The sequence below is a fragment of the Gigantopelta aegis genome, chromosome 4 (assembly GCF_016097555.1).
Source record: "Gigantopelta aegis isolate Gae_Host chromosome 4, Gae_host_genome, whole genome shotgun sequence".
NCBI classification, from domain to species: Eukaryota; Metazoa; Mollusca; class Gastropoda; order Neomphalida; family Peltospiridae; genus Gigantopelta; species Gigantopelta aegis.
Genome location: NC_054702.1, coordinates 98,073,522 through 98,094,656, shown reverse-complemented (window position 1 = coordinate 98,094,656; position 21,135 = coordinate 98,073,522). Strand labels below are relative to the sequence as shown.

Genomic DNA, 21,135 nt, shown 5'->3' with positions numbered 1-21,135 from the left:
AAAAAAACCCCCGCCCCAAAAAAAAACACAAAAACCCTTCCCCCCCCCCCAAACCCAAAAAAAAAAAAACAAAAACAAAAAAGAAAAAACCAACCAAACACAAATACAAAGCCGGGAAATAAGACGCCATTTTGCAAATGGCGTCCGACCGAAAACCGGCCGATATAACAACATTCATGTAAATTAAACTTGGCAGTCAAGCGAAATACGCGAAAGACATATGAAAGCTAACGAAAGCTAACGAAAATTAGGTGAAAAACACATTTCACCCAAAACCAAAGCCAGTCAACACAGACGCCATTTGCAAATGGCGTCCCGACACGACAACGGCAATATAAACAACATTCATGTAATTAAAAATCGCTTGGAAGTCAAGTGAAATACGCGAAAAGAACATACGAAAGCTAATGAAAACGAACAGGTGAAAAACATTTCACCCAAACACTAATACAAAACCAAAGGTCTTATAAAAGTTGACTCCAAACAGAGCCAAGCAAAAGGACGTCCAGACCCTTTAGCGAAGAGAAAAAGAAGGAAGTTACAGTCATGTGACCGGAACTAGAGAGCAGTATGCAGTAGAAGAATTTAGGCCATCCCATTGGCTGTTGGGATGTTCGGACCAGACCACTTGCGTGGGGGGGAGGTGCACTTGTTTGAGGACAGGTAATGTCTATAGAAAAGAAGAAGCTGATCTCTGATAAAAAGCTGAAAAGTCACATCCCTGTAAATTAGAAACGTCATCCTAATTTATGCCAGAAAAAAAAAGAGTCTCTAATTCAATAACAATATCATATATTTGTCAAACCACAAAAAAAAAAATCCAATTTCAAACAGGAAATATGTATATCATACATGAACATTAGAAAGGACAGAAAAAAATGGCTGATCTCTATCAACAGAAATTATTAATTCTAAAATTCATTCAAAAATTATTTTATTCTTGTACATAGCTAAAGGACTGTTCACAATTACAAAGTGCTTGGGTTATAGGATCAAACCCTCTCAGTAGATCCATTCCATGATTGCATCATTTCATGTCCCCACCATGACTGGTATAGCAAAGACCATGTTTTGCCTGTAGGAAGTGCATATAAAAGATTCCTTGTTGTTAATAGAAAAATGTAGAAGGATTTCTCCATGACTATGCTAGAATTACATTCTATAGATGATGCAGTGTTCGACAAATACTTGAGAAAGCCACTAGGCCCCACAGAAGTGGATTTGTCGAACCCTTTGATGAGTCATAAATTATTGTACTCTTTTGGTATTGTCAAAAACACACATCCCCATTGCTTATCAAAATGTTGATAATAGTGAATAGCCCCTAAATAAAAATACAATAAGTAAATACATAAATCATAAACATATTACATACATACGTACATACGTACATATGTACGTATGTATGTATGTATGTACATGCATACAAACAATAATTTATTTTAAAATGAAAGTACCTTCGAATTCACCACGCACACCAAAAGGATCCCGATATGACTCAATAAATCCAATGTAACTAAAAGAAACAAAATTGAATAACAGATCAACAATCTCATAAACATTACAGATAATGTATTATGTTAGTAATAAACAATATAGCTCTAATTTATGTTTTTGAAAAATCAAATCTATATAAAGAGGTTATTACCAGAGTGTTTTTCGGTATCGTCAATTTCATATATTAGGATCTAAAATTGTATTATGCAAAGCCTCTGGTGAGCATAATACATTATTTTTATTCCTAATATATGATATTGACAATACCGAAACACACAAGGGTAATAATCTCGTTATCATATAATCTCAAGCTTAATACATGTTTTTGTAAACTGTACATCAGGGCTAGAAATGAAAAAAAAAATCTACATGCACCAGGTGAATGCTGAAAAAAAAGTTACATGCACCATTAAAATTCTGCATGCACCAAAAATAAGGTAAATCCTGTTAAAAATCCTGTTACCAATGAGGTTGATTTTGATTTTTTATACGAAGTCTATTCGGAATTTTCGGCAGACCTATACATGGGCTGAAAATGAAAAAAAAAATCTACATGCACCAGGTTGCATGCTGAAAAAAACAAGTTACATTGCACCATTTTAATCCTTTAACAATGAGGAAAATACTATTTTATTACGAACGAGTTACGTAAGCTTCGGAATTATTCGGCAATACCTATATTTATTTATTAACAGTACCGGAACGTTATACAACTGTGTTTATTACTGATTCTTGATCACATTTGAAAATTTCACCCAACGTAAATGCCTTACAGAAATCTATAATAGGCCTATTACAAAAACGTACGAATATTTGTGTTTTGTATTAAGCAAGTTAACAACTTTTTTAACTCGATAAGATCTGTTGGTATAATATAAATTAGCCTACGGAATTCGACGAGAAGTTGCGACTGAAATAATCACTGGCTGACTTCGAGTCAACTACGCGAGTAACGCACCTGCACGTTCGCAATCATCTGATCAAGTGTGCCCATATCTGAGGTCGAAAATGTTCAAGGCAGTTACGGTACTTTGTATTGATCACAGATCTGGCGGAGTTCAATTTGTCAGTGACGACAACTGTGTTATGCGCGTGGATACCCCAAAGTCGGTCTCGACCACCTTCCCTAATACCGTTCACGGATATAACCGAGATATTGCCGGCAATTTTCACAAATATATTTCACGGAAATGACCGAATAAACCATTGTTGTAAGTAGGATTATGAGATACTAAATGGATGCGCCCATAAGATAAAAGTTATCGTTTTCATGTGGCGAACAGATTACGAAATGCATATGCAAAATTCAACAACTTGAGTCTGAATCTGGTAGACAACAGGATACTAGTATACGCAATACACAGTACTTGAAAAATATTAGCATGCACCGCGTGCACCCAGTTTTAAAAGTTACATGCACACGCAAAAATCAGCAGGCACCGGTGCATGTACTAACACTGCATTTCAAGCCCTGTACATGCAACTTTAATTCCAGTCTGCCAATACTAGATATTCAAATGACGTAACAATATGTGGCGCGGTTTCTTTTCGAATGGAAATGAAGTCAAACTCGAATAACGTCATTTTGGATGTCCATATATAAAATAAACTAGTGCTTAACGTTTGTTGTTTTCTGAATGCTGAACAGCTTTCAGTGTAAAATTGCTATTGAAATGTTTTTATTTGATGGCTATGAATGCATACGTCAATTATGGAGTATCACCCTAGTACGTTTGCTTAAATGACAATAAACCTAGTGCCGTGACCTTGATTAATTTACATTTAATTTGCAAAGTTATCAAATTCTTTAAGTATGTGATTTAAAAAATATCAAATACTTTGATTGCACTGAAAATGTAAGATATTATATGATCATATGAAATATTACTGAACAACAGAAAGTTTAATGTAATTTGATTCTGTCCCGGGTCAGGTCCCTGGCTATCCAGAGATCGGACCCGTGATGGACATGCCTGAAACCCCAGTGGTATAGGGGCATGTACAACAGTTCAAGGTCAAGGACAAAACGTATCATTTTGTCCCGGGTCAGGTCCCTGGCTATCCAGAGAACAGACCCGTGATGGACATGCCTGAAACCCCAGTGGTATAGGGGCATGTACAAACAGTTCAAGGTCAAGGACAAAACGTATCATTTTGTCCCGGGTCAGGTCCCTGGCTATCCAGAGATCGGACCCGTGATGGACATGCCTGAAACCCCAGTGGTATAAGGGCATGATAAAATATTTCTTTATGACTATAAAGAAAAAAGCTATAAGCAACTGTTCTGGTACAAGTGATATTTACGTTTCAACTATCGGTCCTTTGTTCTTGATCCAGTATCTTGATCCATCTTTGTGTGCAGGATTGGAACCAGTTGTAAAGCTGGTAATATATTCCTGCAACATCTTGTTTTCATTTTCATTGACAGCATGCGACTAAAAAAAAAAATAATAAAAGAGAAATTCAATATAAAAATCAGCATTATAAATGTCAACTGTTTACTGTAGTATTTTAAACACAAGACAATCAATTTATTTAACAATATAATATTTAGAGAATAACTAACGATCTAAAAGGAATTATGAATTACATTTGGCGAAGGTTTTACAACATTCATTCATGAGGGACAGATAATTTGTAACTCCTCGTAGCAAGTTGGTTATTCTTTTTATTGTAACCCACTGTCAATTTTAACTGATTTTTAATGTAAAATACCTCTGCAATACAACAAAGCCATTAAGTCCAGGGCTTGCCCTGGATCAAAAATACCTGTAGCCAAAATATTAGCCAAATGGAATTTTTATTAGCCATATTGAAAATGCTTTAGCCAAATTTGTTTTACGCAGTACTGTATAGAGTATTTATATATGAATATGGATCTTTTTCAGCTAATTGTGTACAAACTGGAATAAATAGGAATAACAAAACCTCAATGGAGGTAGGGGCAGTTAATATATTATTTAGATTTTTCAGCGGGGGTGGGGTGGGGTGGGGATGGGGTTATGCATTATCTTCAGAGTTTGAAGCCAGTACCCCATACACCCACCCCTACTTCTAAGGCCTATGACATTAAATTAACAAACATAAGAGAAATATGGGGGTGGGTGGATGTTTATGGAGGGTGTTGTTTTTTCTTCTTCCTTTTTTCCCAAATAAAAATTTGAGAGCTTTTTTTTATATAGAGCTCATTATTTCTTTAAATAGCAATCTTTATGTTAGTTTGAACTGGGTTTTTTTTTTTTTTTTAAGTGACCCATCAATTCCCCACCCCAAACAAATTTCATATTTTGTGTCATGTTGTTGCTGTTGATTTCAGCGTTGATGCCGACTTCACAGTATACTCCATTTATTACGTTAATAAAATAAAAATTTACGGTCTTTTTAAAATCCAGCTAACTTATTAAATGTCACCTCACAGTCTCACAAATTTATAGCTAAAATTATCTAACAAATATGATTATTGTAAGCTAATTTTATTCAGTGTACATTTAACTGCAATTTGTATAAATACTGCATGTTCATTTCCCGCGATCGCGATCTGCATGCATGCTCTCGACCATGGGTATGAAATTAACAAAGACAAAGGAATAAACAAAAACTGCAGTTAGGTATTCATTGATGCGAACAACTATTGTTTTTCAACAAATTTACATCAAGATTTACTTTTGCATAATCATACTGTTTAATGTCCGCAACGATGTCTCTTGACACGCGGGTGTCAGCTGACTCTGAAGCGTGACCTATATTCGTGCCGAGAGCTGTTCTCAGTTCAGCCAACGAACGTTCTTCCTAACGTTCGTGAACCATTTGATTGGTGTTCGTCATGTCCATTTGATTTAACGTGAAGCACACAAACCAGTCTAGCAAACGTTTTGTTTTCGCTCGGTCTGGCTGAACTCAGCCCTTGAGTTGGCCTACACATCTTTCGGCCCTGATGTGGTATGTGTATTAAAAATGACACGCATTGTCGGGCTGTTTTTATTACTTTGGTTCAAAAATTTTACAAAGTAAAAATAAGTTACAGATCTTCCAGACATTGCTGTCGTACATGTTGAATGCATGCCATTAAAATTAATAACCGTGATTATTAAAATAAGCAAACATTGTAAGGCCTACGCTGAATTCAGCATGACACCATTTCTTGTTACCAGTCGCGAGATCACTATTGCGCTAATTGAATATTTGGTATTATTATTATGTTTGAGGTGTCAGATAGATTATGTAACCGTTTGTTCACATCAGAAGACAGAAAGTGGCTTAGCCAAAATTTTAGTCACTTGCAAATTTTATTAGCCATTTTTTTTTAAATTTAGCCAATGGCTAATTTGGCTACCAACAGCGCGAGCCCTGTACGTCATAGAATCTTATGCGCATTACATGACGTAATATAAGTAACGTCATAGCATAACGACGTTCTTTTTACAGCCAAATGTTTACAGTACAAAATAATACAACTGTAGTTGCATTTGAAAATAATTATTTTTATATACTGCTAAGGGGTCATTCACAATTGTCAACATTAACATAAGCGTACAAACCGTACGCTGGGGGGAAGGGGGTTAACAGCCGCTGTACGCTTTTTAGAAATACAAATAAATATCAATTTATAACTTTCCGAGAAATCTATTTTCCCCCTAATTGTCGTTATTATAAACAGCACCTATTCAGCACCCATTTTAAACACCGATACCTCACAGATAACTACGCCTCACACCAGGTCCAATATCACTACAGGAGAAATTCCCAGAACTTCTTGAAGTGATAATGAACTTTGTTCGTCTTCATGGTTTTGGTGCCCATATACGAAGACGCACTGGGACTGCAACCTCCTGTGGAGTTCATTTAAAAGATATTAGACATCATGCACTACAGAATGTGGTGGGTTTGGATGCAATATCCCTCACCAAAATTTATTATTTGATGAAGCCAGCTAAGGCCAACTCACGAGAAGCTGCGCGGCACAAGGATGCTCTTGACATTCGAGTAGGGACAAAGCTGTGTGATGTGAGCAAAGACAATCCAAGTGCATATGAATACTTTGCAACAGTATCAAATGTCAGGCAAATGTGTGCTATTTATCCGGATGAATGTGTGGCATTTTCTTGTGACAGTAAAGCAAAGATACACATTGGTGGACAGGCTGTTTCAAGATACCATTAACTTAGCACGTTTTTCCCCAAGTGATGATAAACCGCATTATGCTGATCATGATTTCCCAGTTCCAGGATACTTGATAGAGCCTGGTGGCTACCTGCTGCTCCAATGAAAGGATGTACCAGCGAAATACACAAAGTACACGTGTGGCAGAGATGTGGTTGATGTTCCTGCAACTGGCCCCCTGTGGGTGTTTAATCGGTGTGTAAAAAAACATGTCTACCACCACAGAAGACCACATAAGTGACCTGGAGGACATAATGAAACAAAACCCAGATCTCAAAAAGCCTGTCTTGGTGTTAGTGACAGATGGTGGCCCAGATTGGACCCCAAAGTCCAACATAACCCAATACTTCATTGGAAAATTGTGGATGGAAGGCAATGATATGGTAATCTGTAATTGCATGCCAGCAGGTCTCTCCTGCTTCAACCCAATTGAGCACCTTTGGTCACCACTCTCAAAGTTTCTGGCTGGTGTGCAACTACCGGCGTGTCTACCTGGTGAAGTTGAACCCCCAGCTAAACAGAACATCCCAGCAGAGGAAAAATGTGAAAAAGAGCAGGAAGTCTTTACAAATGCCCTTGAACGATTAAATATGTACTGGGATGGGAAAGTTCATGATGGATTCAGGATAACTTCAAAGGCAGCGACACAGTGTAACAAAAATGGGAGCCACATGTATGAGAAAGTCAAAGAAATGTTGAATTCAAATTTGCGGGCTATTCGGGAAGATCCAACATTGACAGAAATCATTGAAGATTGGAGATACATTTCCAAACACATGGATAGAAGAAGTGGCTTTATATGCTTCCGGAAGGGCAGCTGTGAAGATTCTACATGTGAATGTATGGTCAATGATATCAAGGCTACAAATGTGTGGAAATTACCCAATGGTGAAAAATGGCTTTTCCCACCTATAACTCCAGATCCTCACCATCCAGGGCACTATATGACACTGCACCAGCTGGCACAATCCATTGTCTTCAGCAGCCCTGACCAACACCTGAATATGAAGAACTTCACGGCTAAAAGTTGCACACAGTGCAGGTATGTCTTGTTTACTATTGGTTATTATTATCTCGTTCCAGCAAGTGATCCACAACTGATGTAACTACATGTAAGGCCATGGTATGTACTATCCTGTCTGTGGGATATATTTGGTACACTTTTACACCTACATGTACATGTAGCTGTCTGTCACAACCACAACTTAAGAAGTAACTGGTCAGGTCATGGACGCAGCAGTTATTTATTGAAAAATGGGTAACAATGATTTTAATTCATCAAACATAAAATAAGAAAATAAGAAATAGAAGAATGTCATATATAACTAAAATACTATTCTTCATATGTTCAATAAAATAAATATAATTATGGCATTGTACTTTCAGGTATGTTTTTACCATCAAGGCTGATGAAGATAGACACATCAAAATAATTCATGGCGGAGTTCGGGCATTGAACATGATAGACAGGACAGAGAAGGCAACCGAAGCTCATGAAAAGATCCACAAGTGCCCGATTTGTAATGAGAAGTATCCCACAAGATACCAGCTCCTGAAACATCAAAACCAGGACAATCACAAGCAAAAGAAAGGAAGACCCAAGAAAATCACTTGAACATGGCTTCTAGATTATGATAGGCCCACTCCAGTGGCTAGTGACATTCTAATATAACTGCCAATAAAAGATGGACAAAAAAAATCAACATTTTATTTTGTACACTTATGGTGGGGGGGGGGGGGGGGTCATGAAAAAGTGTACTCTTTGTACACTTATGATAATGTTGATAATTGTGAATGGCCCCTAAAGCCGCTGCTTAGGAAAATATACCATTTCATGTTTACGAAACAAATGAGTCAATTTTTTTCTGTAACTCTTTGTAGATGGTATAACATATGTGTAATCCGACTCATGAATGGAAATATTATATGAATGAAAGTGAAGTTCTGGCCATGGCAGGCAACCACAAACGTCGTGATTTTTAAGCCAGCCAATCACTGCAGAGATCGAAAAAAAATTACCCCATATATTTGAGCCCATATGGGTAATAATTATGTATAACTATTTATTTCCCAAATGAGCTCAAATATTAGCAGTAATATTTTTCTCAACCACTGCAGAGGATTTCTCTAGCCACTGCTTGGCTGGCTTTAACATAAAGCATTTGGTGTGTAATTCATATACATCTTTTAAATTTATTTAGGGTTTCCATGTAATTGATAATAACATAACCAACATCCAATGATGTAACCAACCCTCTATGATGACCTAGTTTCTATTAAACAATGTTTGTTTTTTTCACTCACTTTTGCTTTGCTCAAATCATCCACAACCAATGACAACAGCTGAGAGTAATCTCCCCTTGTGACTTTGAATGTAAAACTCTCTTCACTGTTTTTTGGTTTGAAGATGTGCTCGCCAATCATGCCTTCACTTAGGCCTGGAATCAGTCCATCTTAAAATAAAATATTCACACAAATGAAAACATATTCTGAAAAATAACATTATATGAATACTCCTGTTATGTCGTTATTTTACATTAAAAATTAATATTTTACTAGCATATTTTAGATTGTAAAATAATTACTGATACAAGGAAGTTGGTACTAACTGAAGTCTGATCTAAAAGAAAGAAGAAAGGAGTGTTTTATATTTAACGATACACTTAACACATTTTCATTAAGGTTATATGACTGATCTAAAAGAAAAAGTTAAAGTTTGTGTTGTTCAATGACACCACTAGAGCACATTAATTTATTAATCATTGGTAATTTTGATATAGTCTTATAGAGGAAACCTGCTACATTTAGTAGCAAGGGATCTTTTATATGCACCATCCCAGACAGGACAGCACATACCACAGCCTTTGATATACAAGTTGTGGTGCACTGGCTGGAACAAGAAATAGCCCAATGGATGGTAGTCAATCATGGACTGATTGTGCATCATGTGAGCACTTTACCATTGGGCTACATCCCACTGGGCCGATCTAAAAGAAAGTCGGTTAACACAGGCAAAATGACAAACCTTTTGTTTCAGTAGAAGCTAGTCTCACTTCATACACTGGTTTGTGACCTCCTGATTCTATTTTGAACAGTCTCGTGTTGTAGGCACTAAGATCCTGAAAAGTCATGTACACTATTTACAGTAAAGTGGACCAATAATATGACCACACTACTAAGACCATAAAGTCTACTGGTTTTTAAAACCAAGCTAAGTAAACCACTACTAAGACCAAGCTAAGTAAACCACTACTAAAAAAGTTTGTTTTATTTAACGACGCCACTAGAGCACATTGATTTTTAATCTTATCATCGGCTATTGGACGTCAAACATATGGTCATTCTGACACTGTTTTTAGAGGAAACCCGCTGTCGCCACATAGGCTACTCTTCTTTACGACAGGCAGCAAGGGATCTTTTATTTGCGCTTCCCACAGGCAGGATAGCACAAACCATGGCCTTTGTTGAACCAGTTATGGATCACTGGTCGGTGCAAGTGGTTTACACCTACCCATTGAGCCTTGCGGAGCACTCACTCAGGGTTTGGAGTCGGTATCTGGATTAAAAATCCCATGCCTCGACTGGGATCCGAACCCAGTACCTACCAGCCTGTAGACCGATGGCCTGCCACGACGCCACCGAGGCCGGTAAACCACTACTAAGACCATAAAGTCTACAGGTTTTTAAAACAAGCTAAAAGCAGGTTTTTGCAATTTTAAAAGGGTATAACATTTCCAAAGTTGGATGATATCTTTTCAAATTGTGAACCTTGATATATCTTATGCATGGGTATATAAAGGACATAAAATAGGTGCGAAAAAAGATTTACACGTAGTAATGGCATGAGATTGTATTACTAAATGCATGCAAATTCATAAAATGTAATTTGTCAATTTATATCTAAAACTGTTTACAAATCTAACTTACCATTTTATCCAAAAATTCCTGAGCAAGTTCAGCATCTTTCAAATCACAGTTACTTGAAAAGTAAGTTGTAAGTCCCTAAAAATAAATAAAAAAGCAACAAGAAACCAGTGAAATAATGGTTGCTTGAATGGCCATTATATAGCAGTATCAAATATTGTCACATACGTGTAAGCCACTCACAGGACTCAAACGTAAGAATTTGTTGCCCACAGTAATTAAAAAAAAAAAACGTTGTGTGTGAAACACCCCACCGATGGCAATTTTGAGCCTGCTTATGATATTTGTTTTTTAAAAGTGACTTTAGCAGCAAATAACCATAATAGTTATTCTGCTGCATGTAGACATATTTTAAATATATAAATGTCAAATACTGGCAAATAGTGTACATCAGGTGTACATGTATACATTGTGCTGTCGCTGAAGAACTTTACCAACAATTTGTACCTCAACGACAGCAATTGCTGTTGGTGCCATAATTAAGTTTGAGCATTTTATCCAAAGGGTACAAAGAATACAAATTTGTACCCTTAGATTTTTTTTCAGTAACGTTTTGTTTCCCCAGAAAAGATGAAAAGTAAATGCATTACTAGGAGCCTGTGACATGTAACAGTGGGACAGTGTTCAGTCATATTCACTGATTAGTACCGGTAAGTAAACACATCTATTACCAAAAGTAGATGTGATGATTTTCTGTGATCATGAACCCAAAAATGGATAACTCCATACTCTCAAAACATATTCTAAGCAAAACAACTGAAACCATATTTATTCTGTCTTTGCTAGTGGAAAGACTGGTCAACAAGCTCTAGCCTATATTACATATAACAATGTTTAATAAAGAAAGAACAAAACAAAATAATGAAGAAAGGTGCCAAAGGATACACATTTATTGCTTTGTTTTGCAAAAGCAGGTTTAATCTATTAGTCTACATGTACCATGTTCATATATTTTATAAATTACCGAGTCTTAGAAAGCAAGTTAATAAATTATAAGTATAACAAAACACAGCTAGGTTGTGCAGGGCTCACACTGGAACAGATTTTGGTTTAGCCCATTTTCAGATATATCTAGAGTATTTCTTTGAAAATTATTACAATATAATTAATTTAAGGACATTTTTGTAGCCATTTTGTTTAAAAATTAGCAAATGGCTAATCCGGCAGTGCACTGGGTAAGACCTGGTTAAGTATTTATACTAAATATTACCTTTGGTGGGAGACCCAAGTTCTTCACTCTATCATCCAGAGAATACATTGGTTCCTTGACGGCCTCCCACAGAGATTGGATTCCCTTTGGGTCCTCACTGGCAGCCGTACTGCCTAAAACAACAGCTTCAAACTTATCCTAAAATAAAAAGAAAATTAATAATACATTAGCTTACGAAATTACAAAATGAGTAACATTAATGTGGGAACAGTTAACAGACATACTGTACTTTAAGTACCTCTGGTTCAGAATTTGAGAATGAAAATGTATTTGAAATAAAAAATAAATGAAAACAGTCATTAAAGTTACATTTAGAATAGTATATACTGGTGTACGAAACATGTCCCCTACCAAGTGTGACAAATTTTCAGATCTCCTATTTTCTGTGAAAAACAGGTAAATAACCATCAAAATTACACTTGGCCTGTAACAGTATAAGATAAAATTAAAAACAAAATTTCAGCTCAGTATCTTATGGCATTGAAAAACAAAACAAAATCCAGAAAACAAATGTTCGTATCTTAAAAATTTCAGGGGCTATGTTAAAAATTGGCAAATCGTCATGAAAGTAAAAATTGATCTTAACAGAACATAATAAAGCTATACACAAAATATCAGCTCAGTATTGAAAACAAAAGAGTCAGGAAAACATATTTTTGTATCTCCTATGTTCAACGGCAATAATTCTGTCAAAAATGGGTAAATCTGTAACAGAACATGATGAATATTTCAAGGCATTATTAAAACAAATCTGGAAAACTATAAGTGGGACAGACAGATAGAAAGACAGATAGACAGAAGGACGGAGATAAAACTTATAGTCCCCTCTGGTTGGGCCAGTTGGGGACTAATAATACTGTAATTTAGATCATCCAGATGTCTTATTACCAAACAGTAAAATACCATACTTTTTTTCTAGAAATTAATATGGCTTTACAAAACAGTTTTTTGGACTAGATGGTATTATTTTGAAGGATAAAATATATTTCTCCATCAGTTAGTGTTGAACTCTAGATACAGAACCCTTACATTGCTTATATGAGAGACAAAAGAAAAGAAAGAAAAAAATGTTTGATTTAACGATGCATTCAACACATTTTAATTATGACTATATGACACAGGACATATGGTTAAGGACCACAGATATAACTGGAGATGAAACTTGCTGGGCTACTCGTTTCAATGAATTAGCAGCAAGGGATCATTTATATGCACAATCCCCATAGAACATGACCTTTGTTACACCAGGTAAGGAAAAAGTTTGTTTTGTTTAATGACACCACTAGAGCACATTGATTTGTAATCATTGGCTATTGAATGTCAAACATTTGGTAATTTTGACATATAGTCTTTCAGAGGAAACCAACTATATTTTTTCCATTAGTAGCAAGGGATCATTTATATGCACCAACCCACAGACAAGATAACACATACCATGACCTTTGATACACCAGTCATGGTGCAATGGCAGGAACAAGAACCAGCAATGGCAGGACTGAGAACTAGCCCAGTAGGATTTATCTTAGATCAACTGCCCTGAGCGTGAGAGATGAAAGCTGGGTGATCTGCCATCTCTAGCAAGAGATTTTACATGTTGTCAGTGCACAAAAATGTGTAAATCCATAGAAAGGAAAAGGTAAAGATGAAAACAAAGTTACACGTACCTTTGGTAAATTTGGAATGAATTTGCTGTCTCCAAATGATTTGTAGTTTCCCATGTTTGCGTAGAATCCAGCAGCATACATAAACAATGCCTGAAACATATGTGAAAATAAAGGACCAACAGTACCACAAAACAAAACAAAAACAAAAATGTACACCTTTAAATAAGTAAACTTTTATATGTGAACAACTAGGAACATAATATTCTATTAAGTAGTTTCAAAAACAAGCATTCTGAAAGTACTGCTAAAGCAATATATGTTTCATATAGGGCCTAACAAATCTCCTAAGTTCAAAGGTCATAACTCTGCCAAATATGAATAAATTCTCATGAAAGTCAAACCTGACCTGGCCATCACTGTGTACACATCTGCATGAAAGTCAAACCTGACCTGGCCATCACTGTGTACACATCTGCATGAAAGTCAAACCTGACCTGGCCATCACTGTGTACACATCTGCATGAAAGTCAAACCTGACCTGGCCATCACTGTGTACACATCTGCATGAAAGTCAAACCTGACCTGGCCATCACTGTGTACACATCTGCATGAAAGTCAAACTTTACACGATAAACATATGAACAAAATTTCAGCTCAGTATCTTGAGGTATTGTAAAAAAAAAAGTCTGGAAAACTACAGATGGACAGACAGGCGGACAGAAGGACAGATACGAAACCTATAGTACTCTCCAGTTGAATCTGTAAAGAACTATCAAGATGCATCACAGAAAGGAACGGAATGTAGGTTTTAATGTGCACATTCAGAACAAGTTGTTGTTGCACATGCCTGTCATGGGCACAGGTGTAGACTTTCACCAGCTCCTCCGTCCAGGACAGGAAAAGGTTTGGGGTGGGTGATGGGGGCACCTGTACTGGCATGTCCAAGGGAGCACAAGCAGCCCAACCAGGGTTTGTAGTGGGCGAGGGGTTGGTTTTGGTGCTATTGAATTTGCAAATGTCTTGTAGGATTAAGATCAAAGAGAAATTGTTAATTTGACAAATAATTTAGAATGGTTCGCTGAAAGTAAAATGGAGCTATTTGATTGATTTGGCTCAGTTGATCTAAAGGTAGCTCCTTGTTAGAACCTTGTCTTCATGGGGCTGATGCATCACTAACATTGATCTTATATACTGCATGTATAGTCAAGTGTGTGCCACTCACTTTAACCTGTTCTGCACTGAGTCCCTTCTGTAGAGCCAGTTTCTCTAAAGTCTCCACAGACTGAGCCCGGAACAATTTCTGTAGCAGTACAAATATTCCAGGAGATTCTGGGGATGTCTGTAATAGAAAATTACATTACCTACATGAAATTAATATTGAGGAATGCGAAACAATCTTCACTTGTCAAATTCTAGAAAATGAGAAGCAGTTCTATAAATTAGTCTCAAAATCAGACTACTAATTAAGACTTTGTTGTGTAAGTTTCTAAAAAGTAACGTGGAACACAGACATCAATAAAATCATAAGATTTAAATTATCACTCTTAAAAATCAAGAATTCTCAATATACTTGCTGCCTTCCTCCTGTCAAATTTGAGCTGTGTATTGCCAGTGCAGTACAATGTGTATGTAATTTGTTTTCTCAATTTAAATGTACTTAATATGCTACTAACTGATTATTAACAACAACAAAAGGAAAATGCACAATACTTACCTAACATAGTTGCTTTAAAGAGTTGAAAAACATTAAATATGAATATTGGAACCGACATTACAGGTTGTAATCCATAATAGGGGTGGACATAATAATGAAGAGGCTTTATACGTATGGCTATCAAATGTTTCCAGGTATTATTGAAATATTCTAGTCTATTTTGAATATTAGTCTTTATAATGTGGATGTCTTAGAACCAGTGTAGTAATTAGGTGGAATTTTCTTAATGCAGGAACTAAAACCTCATGCAAATTAAGTTAAAGCAAACTGAATTTATTTATTGAATTTTGCATCTTTAAGCTGTAAATACATGTAGTAAAGAAAAACACTAGATATAACAGGGATGCTAAACTGATCTTCAAAAAGTTACAAATTCTATACCACACTCAAATAAAGGTCACATTTCAACATTTCAGGTAAAGTCCACTCAACTTTGAGAAACTTATTTTACAAAATAAAAGTTTTTTTTAATTTTTTATATGAATATAAAATATGTCCTTTCTATAAAAAGTTATCCCTTTCAAAGTTTAAGCATAATGAATAACATTTTTGAATTTTATATCTGTAAGCTGTAAATAGTCAATAAAAAGACTATCAAGAACATGATATTACCTGCAACAGGACAATAAGTCCTCCATGAAAAGACGCTTGAGACAAATAGTGTGAGTAAAGTTTCTCCGTGTCTGTCAGATTGTTGAAGGCAGTTTCACAATCCAATAGACATATCCCGGTCTCGTTGGACAGCGTGTACTGAGAAAGGTCAGTCATACTGCGGGTGTGGTTCAACCAATAACTCTGAAATGAAAATAAATTTACTTCTTAAAATAAGGAAGGAATGTTGTATTTAATGACGCACTCAAAACATTTTAATTTACAGTTATACAGCATCAAACATATGGTTAAGGACCACACAAATAATGAGACAAAAAATATGCTGCTGCCACACAATTGTCTACTTTTCAATTAGCAGCAAGAGATCTTTTATATGTAACATCCCACATACAGGATTGTACATACCACAGCCTTTGTTACACCAGATGTGGAGCACTGGCTGGAATAAGAAATAGTCCAATGGGCTCACCACCGGGGATCGATCCCAGACCGACCATGCATCAGGTGAGTGCTTTACCACTGGACTATACATCCCATCCTACTAACTAAAAGATGTTCAGACAAAACATTGATTTGTATCTACATTTTCAACATGTAGCTAAAACTAATGTTTAATATCATTAGAAGAGCACTTAAATAGGTTCTGCCTGTTCTGTAATTCTTTTGACTCTTTTTCTAAGCAATAAAATATTTCAAAATAAAAATATCAACAAAAGTTGCATATTCCTGCTGTAGTGTCAAAATATTTACAATTATTAACATAAAAATGTGAAGCTTATAACTATAATTACAAGTATATTTTTTTTTAAAGTATATAATAATTTGTAATAAATAACTATCATCTATTAAAGGCTTTTGTAGGAGATATCCCTGGCACTATAATTTGCGATATCTCCTGCGATATTCTCCAAGGCGATATCACTTTTTATAATCTTGATTGGTCAAATTTTAATCACAAGACATTATTTTGTTACGTCACTGTGTATGAAAAGAATGATAATAGATGATAAAAAGAATACCCCCTTTGTGTCTTGTGACATTTGGGGAGTATATCCTCTATTTATAGGCAAGAGCTGATAACATGATAAAAAGCAGGTTAATATCTATGGAGATGTAATGAGTGGATTGTTTTTAAAAAAGGAAATCTTTCAAGTATAGATCTGCTTCCCACCAGAATATACAATTCATTTCTCCAAAAATAAATGCCACACCAAATATTTTTTTTAAAGTGACAACACATGATGTTAAGACTAGCAAGTGTAAATAGACTATTAAGACTGCTTCTTGTGAAATCGTAGAAAGTTCCAAACCATTATTTACTCCAAACAGTTCAATATAATTTCTATGCCAAATATATTCTGTGTAAAATACAACACTGTCGAGAGGGTCATGTGACTACTAACTTAGAGAGTGCTCTCAACTGAAGAGTACAGTGTAAAAAAAAATCAATATAGGTCAACCACAAAATTTATCAGTTACCAGTCTTTATGTCAATGCACCACCTTGTGTTGCTGTTATATAAGTAGCTACTTGCACAGTTGCTATCAGTAACAAGTAACTTCAAACCAATGAGTCATGTAAATACTATAGAGGTCAACCTATGTGTAATCATCATTGAAAGATTTCAAAAAGCATATCAGAATTTTGTAGCATTTTTTTTATGAGAAACTATTTTCTAAACCAAACTACATTAAGTTACTACAATAAGTACTGATGGACAGATGGTGGTGTGTTGACCTAACATCTTTGTACTAGTTACAACAAAAAAAAGAGAAGTTAAATAGTATTTACACACACATCCATTCTGAACATAAATAATTAAATACAGTTTATTAAATTTTTAAATAAATTACTTCCTTTGCAGGTGAGAACAACAAATGATATTTCTTTTTGTCCTTTCCCACATATAAAAAAACACAATGAACTTTAAAACAGTGAACAAATATTACCCAAAACATATAAGGTTTTATTTACGAAGCCTGTTTATGTCTTACACACATGTACATGTAACTACATACATGTACAAGGCTTAAACACCTGCATTTAAGAAAAACAGGCTGGGTAAATTTGGTCCACATACATGTAGTTTTCAGAAACTAAAAACATCACATTTCAAGGCATCCAGAGAAACATTCTGTTTGTGTTCCCTTCACAATCCCAAACACATTACAATGGTCAAGCCTGCTTTGACAATGACACAATCCCAAACACATTACAATGGTCAAGCCTGCTTTGATAATGACACAATCCCAAACACATTACAATGGTCAAGCCTGCTTTGACAATGACACAATCCCAAACACATTACAATGGTCATGCCTGCTTGGACAATGACACAAATTCAATACTTCATATACATTTTGTGAGCCATGTGGACACCACACTCAAATAATAAGCAATAGATCTCAGTGTACTTTATTCTGTAGACATACATGTGTATATCTACAAACCTAATTGTCTGTGTGTGTATATATATATATACAATCTAAATACATGCATCTAAGATATTACCTTAAACCTATCTCAAACACTTACTTTCACTAGTAAAAATACCGTAAACCTATATCAAACACTTAGTTTCACTAGTAAAAATACCTTAAATCTATCTCAAACACTTAGTTTCACTAGTAAAAATACCTTAAACCTATTTCAAATACTTAGTTTCACTAGTAAAAATACCATAAACCTATCTCAAACACTTAGTTTCACAAGTAAAAATACCGTAAACCTATCTCAAACACTTAGTTTCACTAGTAAAAATACCATAAAACTATCTCAAACACTTAGTTTCACTAGTAAAAATACCATAAACCTATCTCAAACACTTAGTTTCACAAGTAAAAATACCTTAAACCTATCTCAAACACTTAGTTTCACTAGTAAAAATACCTTAAACCTATCTCAAACACTTAGGCCCGATTTCTCGTTGACCGCTCAAAGCAGCTAGGTTTAAACCTTCAGTCAAGATCAACTAAGCCTAGTTCATAATAAACCATGATTCATTTCAGATCCTATTTCTCGTGCGAAATCATTATCTCGCTCAACTAAACCAGGCTGTTCCATGAAGCGGACATTCCATGTACCCCTTCATATGTTCCATGTACGCCAGTAGTGACAGCCCGTAGTACCAATTATACCTTATATGAACGAGAAATACTTATTTTTATTATTAGTGAACATAGGGATGTTGTCGAGGATAAAAAAAAAACCCAACAGACAGCAGAAGTAACAGGGAAATAGAACGTGCGTGGACGACAATAACCATTAAATTCAATGCAATTCAAGGCACCCGAAATCGTACAACTAAACAATTAAAAGGATGCTGGAAAAAAGTCGCCGAGTCTTGCGTCAAAACAGCAAAGATGTATAATATTGTTCTAAACACTTTGCTAGAAAAGAGAACTGATTCATATTCTGCAGTTATAGTTGAATACTCTAGAAAACATACCGACTTTCAGACTTGCAGACAATCTGTATATTCAATATTGTCCAGATACATGTATTTAAAAAAATGTTTTGTTTAACAACACCACTAGAACACACTGATTAATTAATCATCGGCTGTTGGATGTCAAACGTTTGGTAATTCTAACATGTTTTCAGACGAAAGTCGGTACAGTTTCCATTAGTAGCAAGATATGTTTATATGCACTTTCCCACAATCAGGACAGCACATACCATGGCCTTTGTCTATAACAGTCGTGGGACAGAAAACCCTTACATTTTAGTAACTCATTAAAGCATATTCAAGTAATAAAAAACACTTTATAACAAGATGTTAAAACATTTATGACCAATTTTCTAATTACGAATTGTTATAAACCTACATGTGACCTTGGGAGGGGTAAAAAATGATGCTAAACGCATGTGTTATAGATCTTTGGAAAGGTATTCTAAAGCATAACACGACAGGAATGGTTTCGTATTGAATTTCAAAAATAATATTTTATCCCCCCCCCCCCCCCCCCCCCCCCCCCCCACACACACACTGCTGTTGAAAAATGTTTGTTTCATAACATCTATCTCGTCTCCAGATAATGTATTCCCTATGTCATGCTGCAATGACTAAAATGGTGCAACACATAGCACGGTTTGCATTTGCTATACTCATAGAAGTTAAATCCACACATACTATTTGAAATGATCCTGTTGCAAGAAAACTCAACGTGACCAATAGTTGTTGCGTAAGTGTAATGTTATGGCCCCTCTTTATATGTTGTAATTGATTACGAAAGATAATTTCCAAGTTATGCACACCTTCTTTGGTAAAACGGAACCGCTGCAAACATTCTTCGTCACTGTATACATCAAATGGGTTAAACTGTAATCTAAAAACACGCAGTATTTTCTAGCATTATTTTCATATCGTCAACGTCCGAGTCTGCCATATTTCCATGGATCAAGGCCTTAAACGCCCGATTTGGAGGTTTAACTTGAACCTGGTTCAAGAAGATTTTGATCCAAGATTCAAATTTGATTTGCAACGAGAAATGAGAATTTTAGTTGAGCTGAGTTTGAACCGAGTTTAAACTGCGAATCAGGTTTAAACCGGCGACGAGAAATCGGCCCTTAGGTTTATGGTATTTTTACTAGTGAAACTATCTCAAACACTTAGTTTCATTAGTAAAAATACCATAAACCTATCTCAAACACTTAGTTTTACTAGTAAAAATACCTTAAACCTATCTCAAACATTTAGTTTCACTAGTCATTTATTTTAAAAATAATAATAAATTAATTTTAAAATCCAGGTGCACTCACCGGTATAGCCATCAAATGTCTCTTAACTTTAAATTCAAATGATATGAGAAGTACCAAGCTTATTTAAACTTCATAGAAAAAACTCTCTCTTTCATGTAATAAACATGTTTATACTTGTTTCCCTTGCTACCTTTTCTAAGAAGAGACATTTAGTCATGTTAGAAAATGTTTTTCTGAGAAGAAGAAATTTAAGTTGCCTAATTTCTAGAAACTGAAAGTAAAACAAGGCAAATTCCCCACCTATGTCAAAACTCAAATTAATATGTAATATCCTACAGACATGCAATTTAAAACTAATCTTTCTATCTTTTTGTGCACTTTTTGCAAGGGTTGTTTACATACCATGTATTCAAGAACATGTTCGTCTATAGTATTACAATGTTTACATGTATCACTGGTATGTTACTTGTACAACACACATACAGATCACTGACCCAGAATAAACTAGGTCTATCCACAGCATAGTGTATACTGATATTGGACTGTATGGTCAGTCCATTTCATTCTCCTACAAAAATGTGGGGTTTTTTGGTAAATACATTCAGTGTAGTTTGATGTAACTGTTTTAGAAATAACAAACTTATACTATTTTTGTTTACTGGCTTTAACAACTAAGACTTTTTATACCCCTTTGTTCTTTAATTTTATTGTTA

General features: G+C 35.3%; 1 protein-coding gene across 1 annotated transcript in view; it reads right to left on the bottom strand.

The window, feature by feature from the left end:
- Positions 1–21,135, bottom strand: part of LOC121370104 (dipeptidyl peptidase 3-like) — a 36,770-nt gene that overhangs the window by 544 nt on the left and 15,091 nt on the right. The window contains exons 2-10 of the mRNA XM_041495206.1: positions 15,722–15,904; positions 14,618–14,734; positions 13,456–13,545; positions 11,792–11,929; positions 10,585–10,659; positions 9,683–9,776; positions 8,962–9,110; positions 3,802–3,932; positions 1,458–1,516 (exon numbers count right to left, since the gene is read on the bottom strand). Coding sequence (XP_041351140.1) covers positions 1,458–1,516; positions 3,802–3,932; positions 8,962–9,110; positions 9,683–9,776; positions 10,585–10,659; positions 11,792–11,929; positions 13,456–13,545; positions 14,618–14,734; positions 15,722–15,877 — 1,009 coding nt within the window. The 5' untranslated portion in view covers positions 15,878–15,904. The remainder of the gene's footprint in view (positions 1–1,457; positions 1,517–3,801; positions 3,933–8,961; positions 9,111–9,682; positions 9,777–10,584; positions 10,660–11,791; positions 11,930–13,455; positions 13,546–14,617; positions 14,735–15,721; positions 15,905–21,135) is intronic.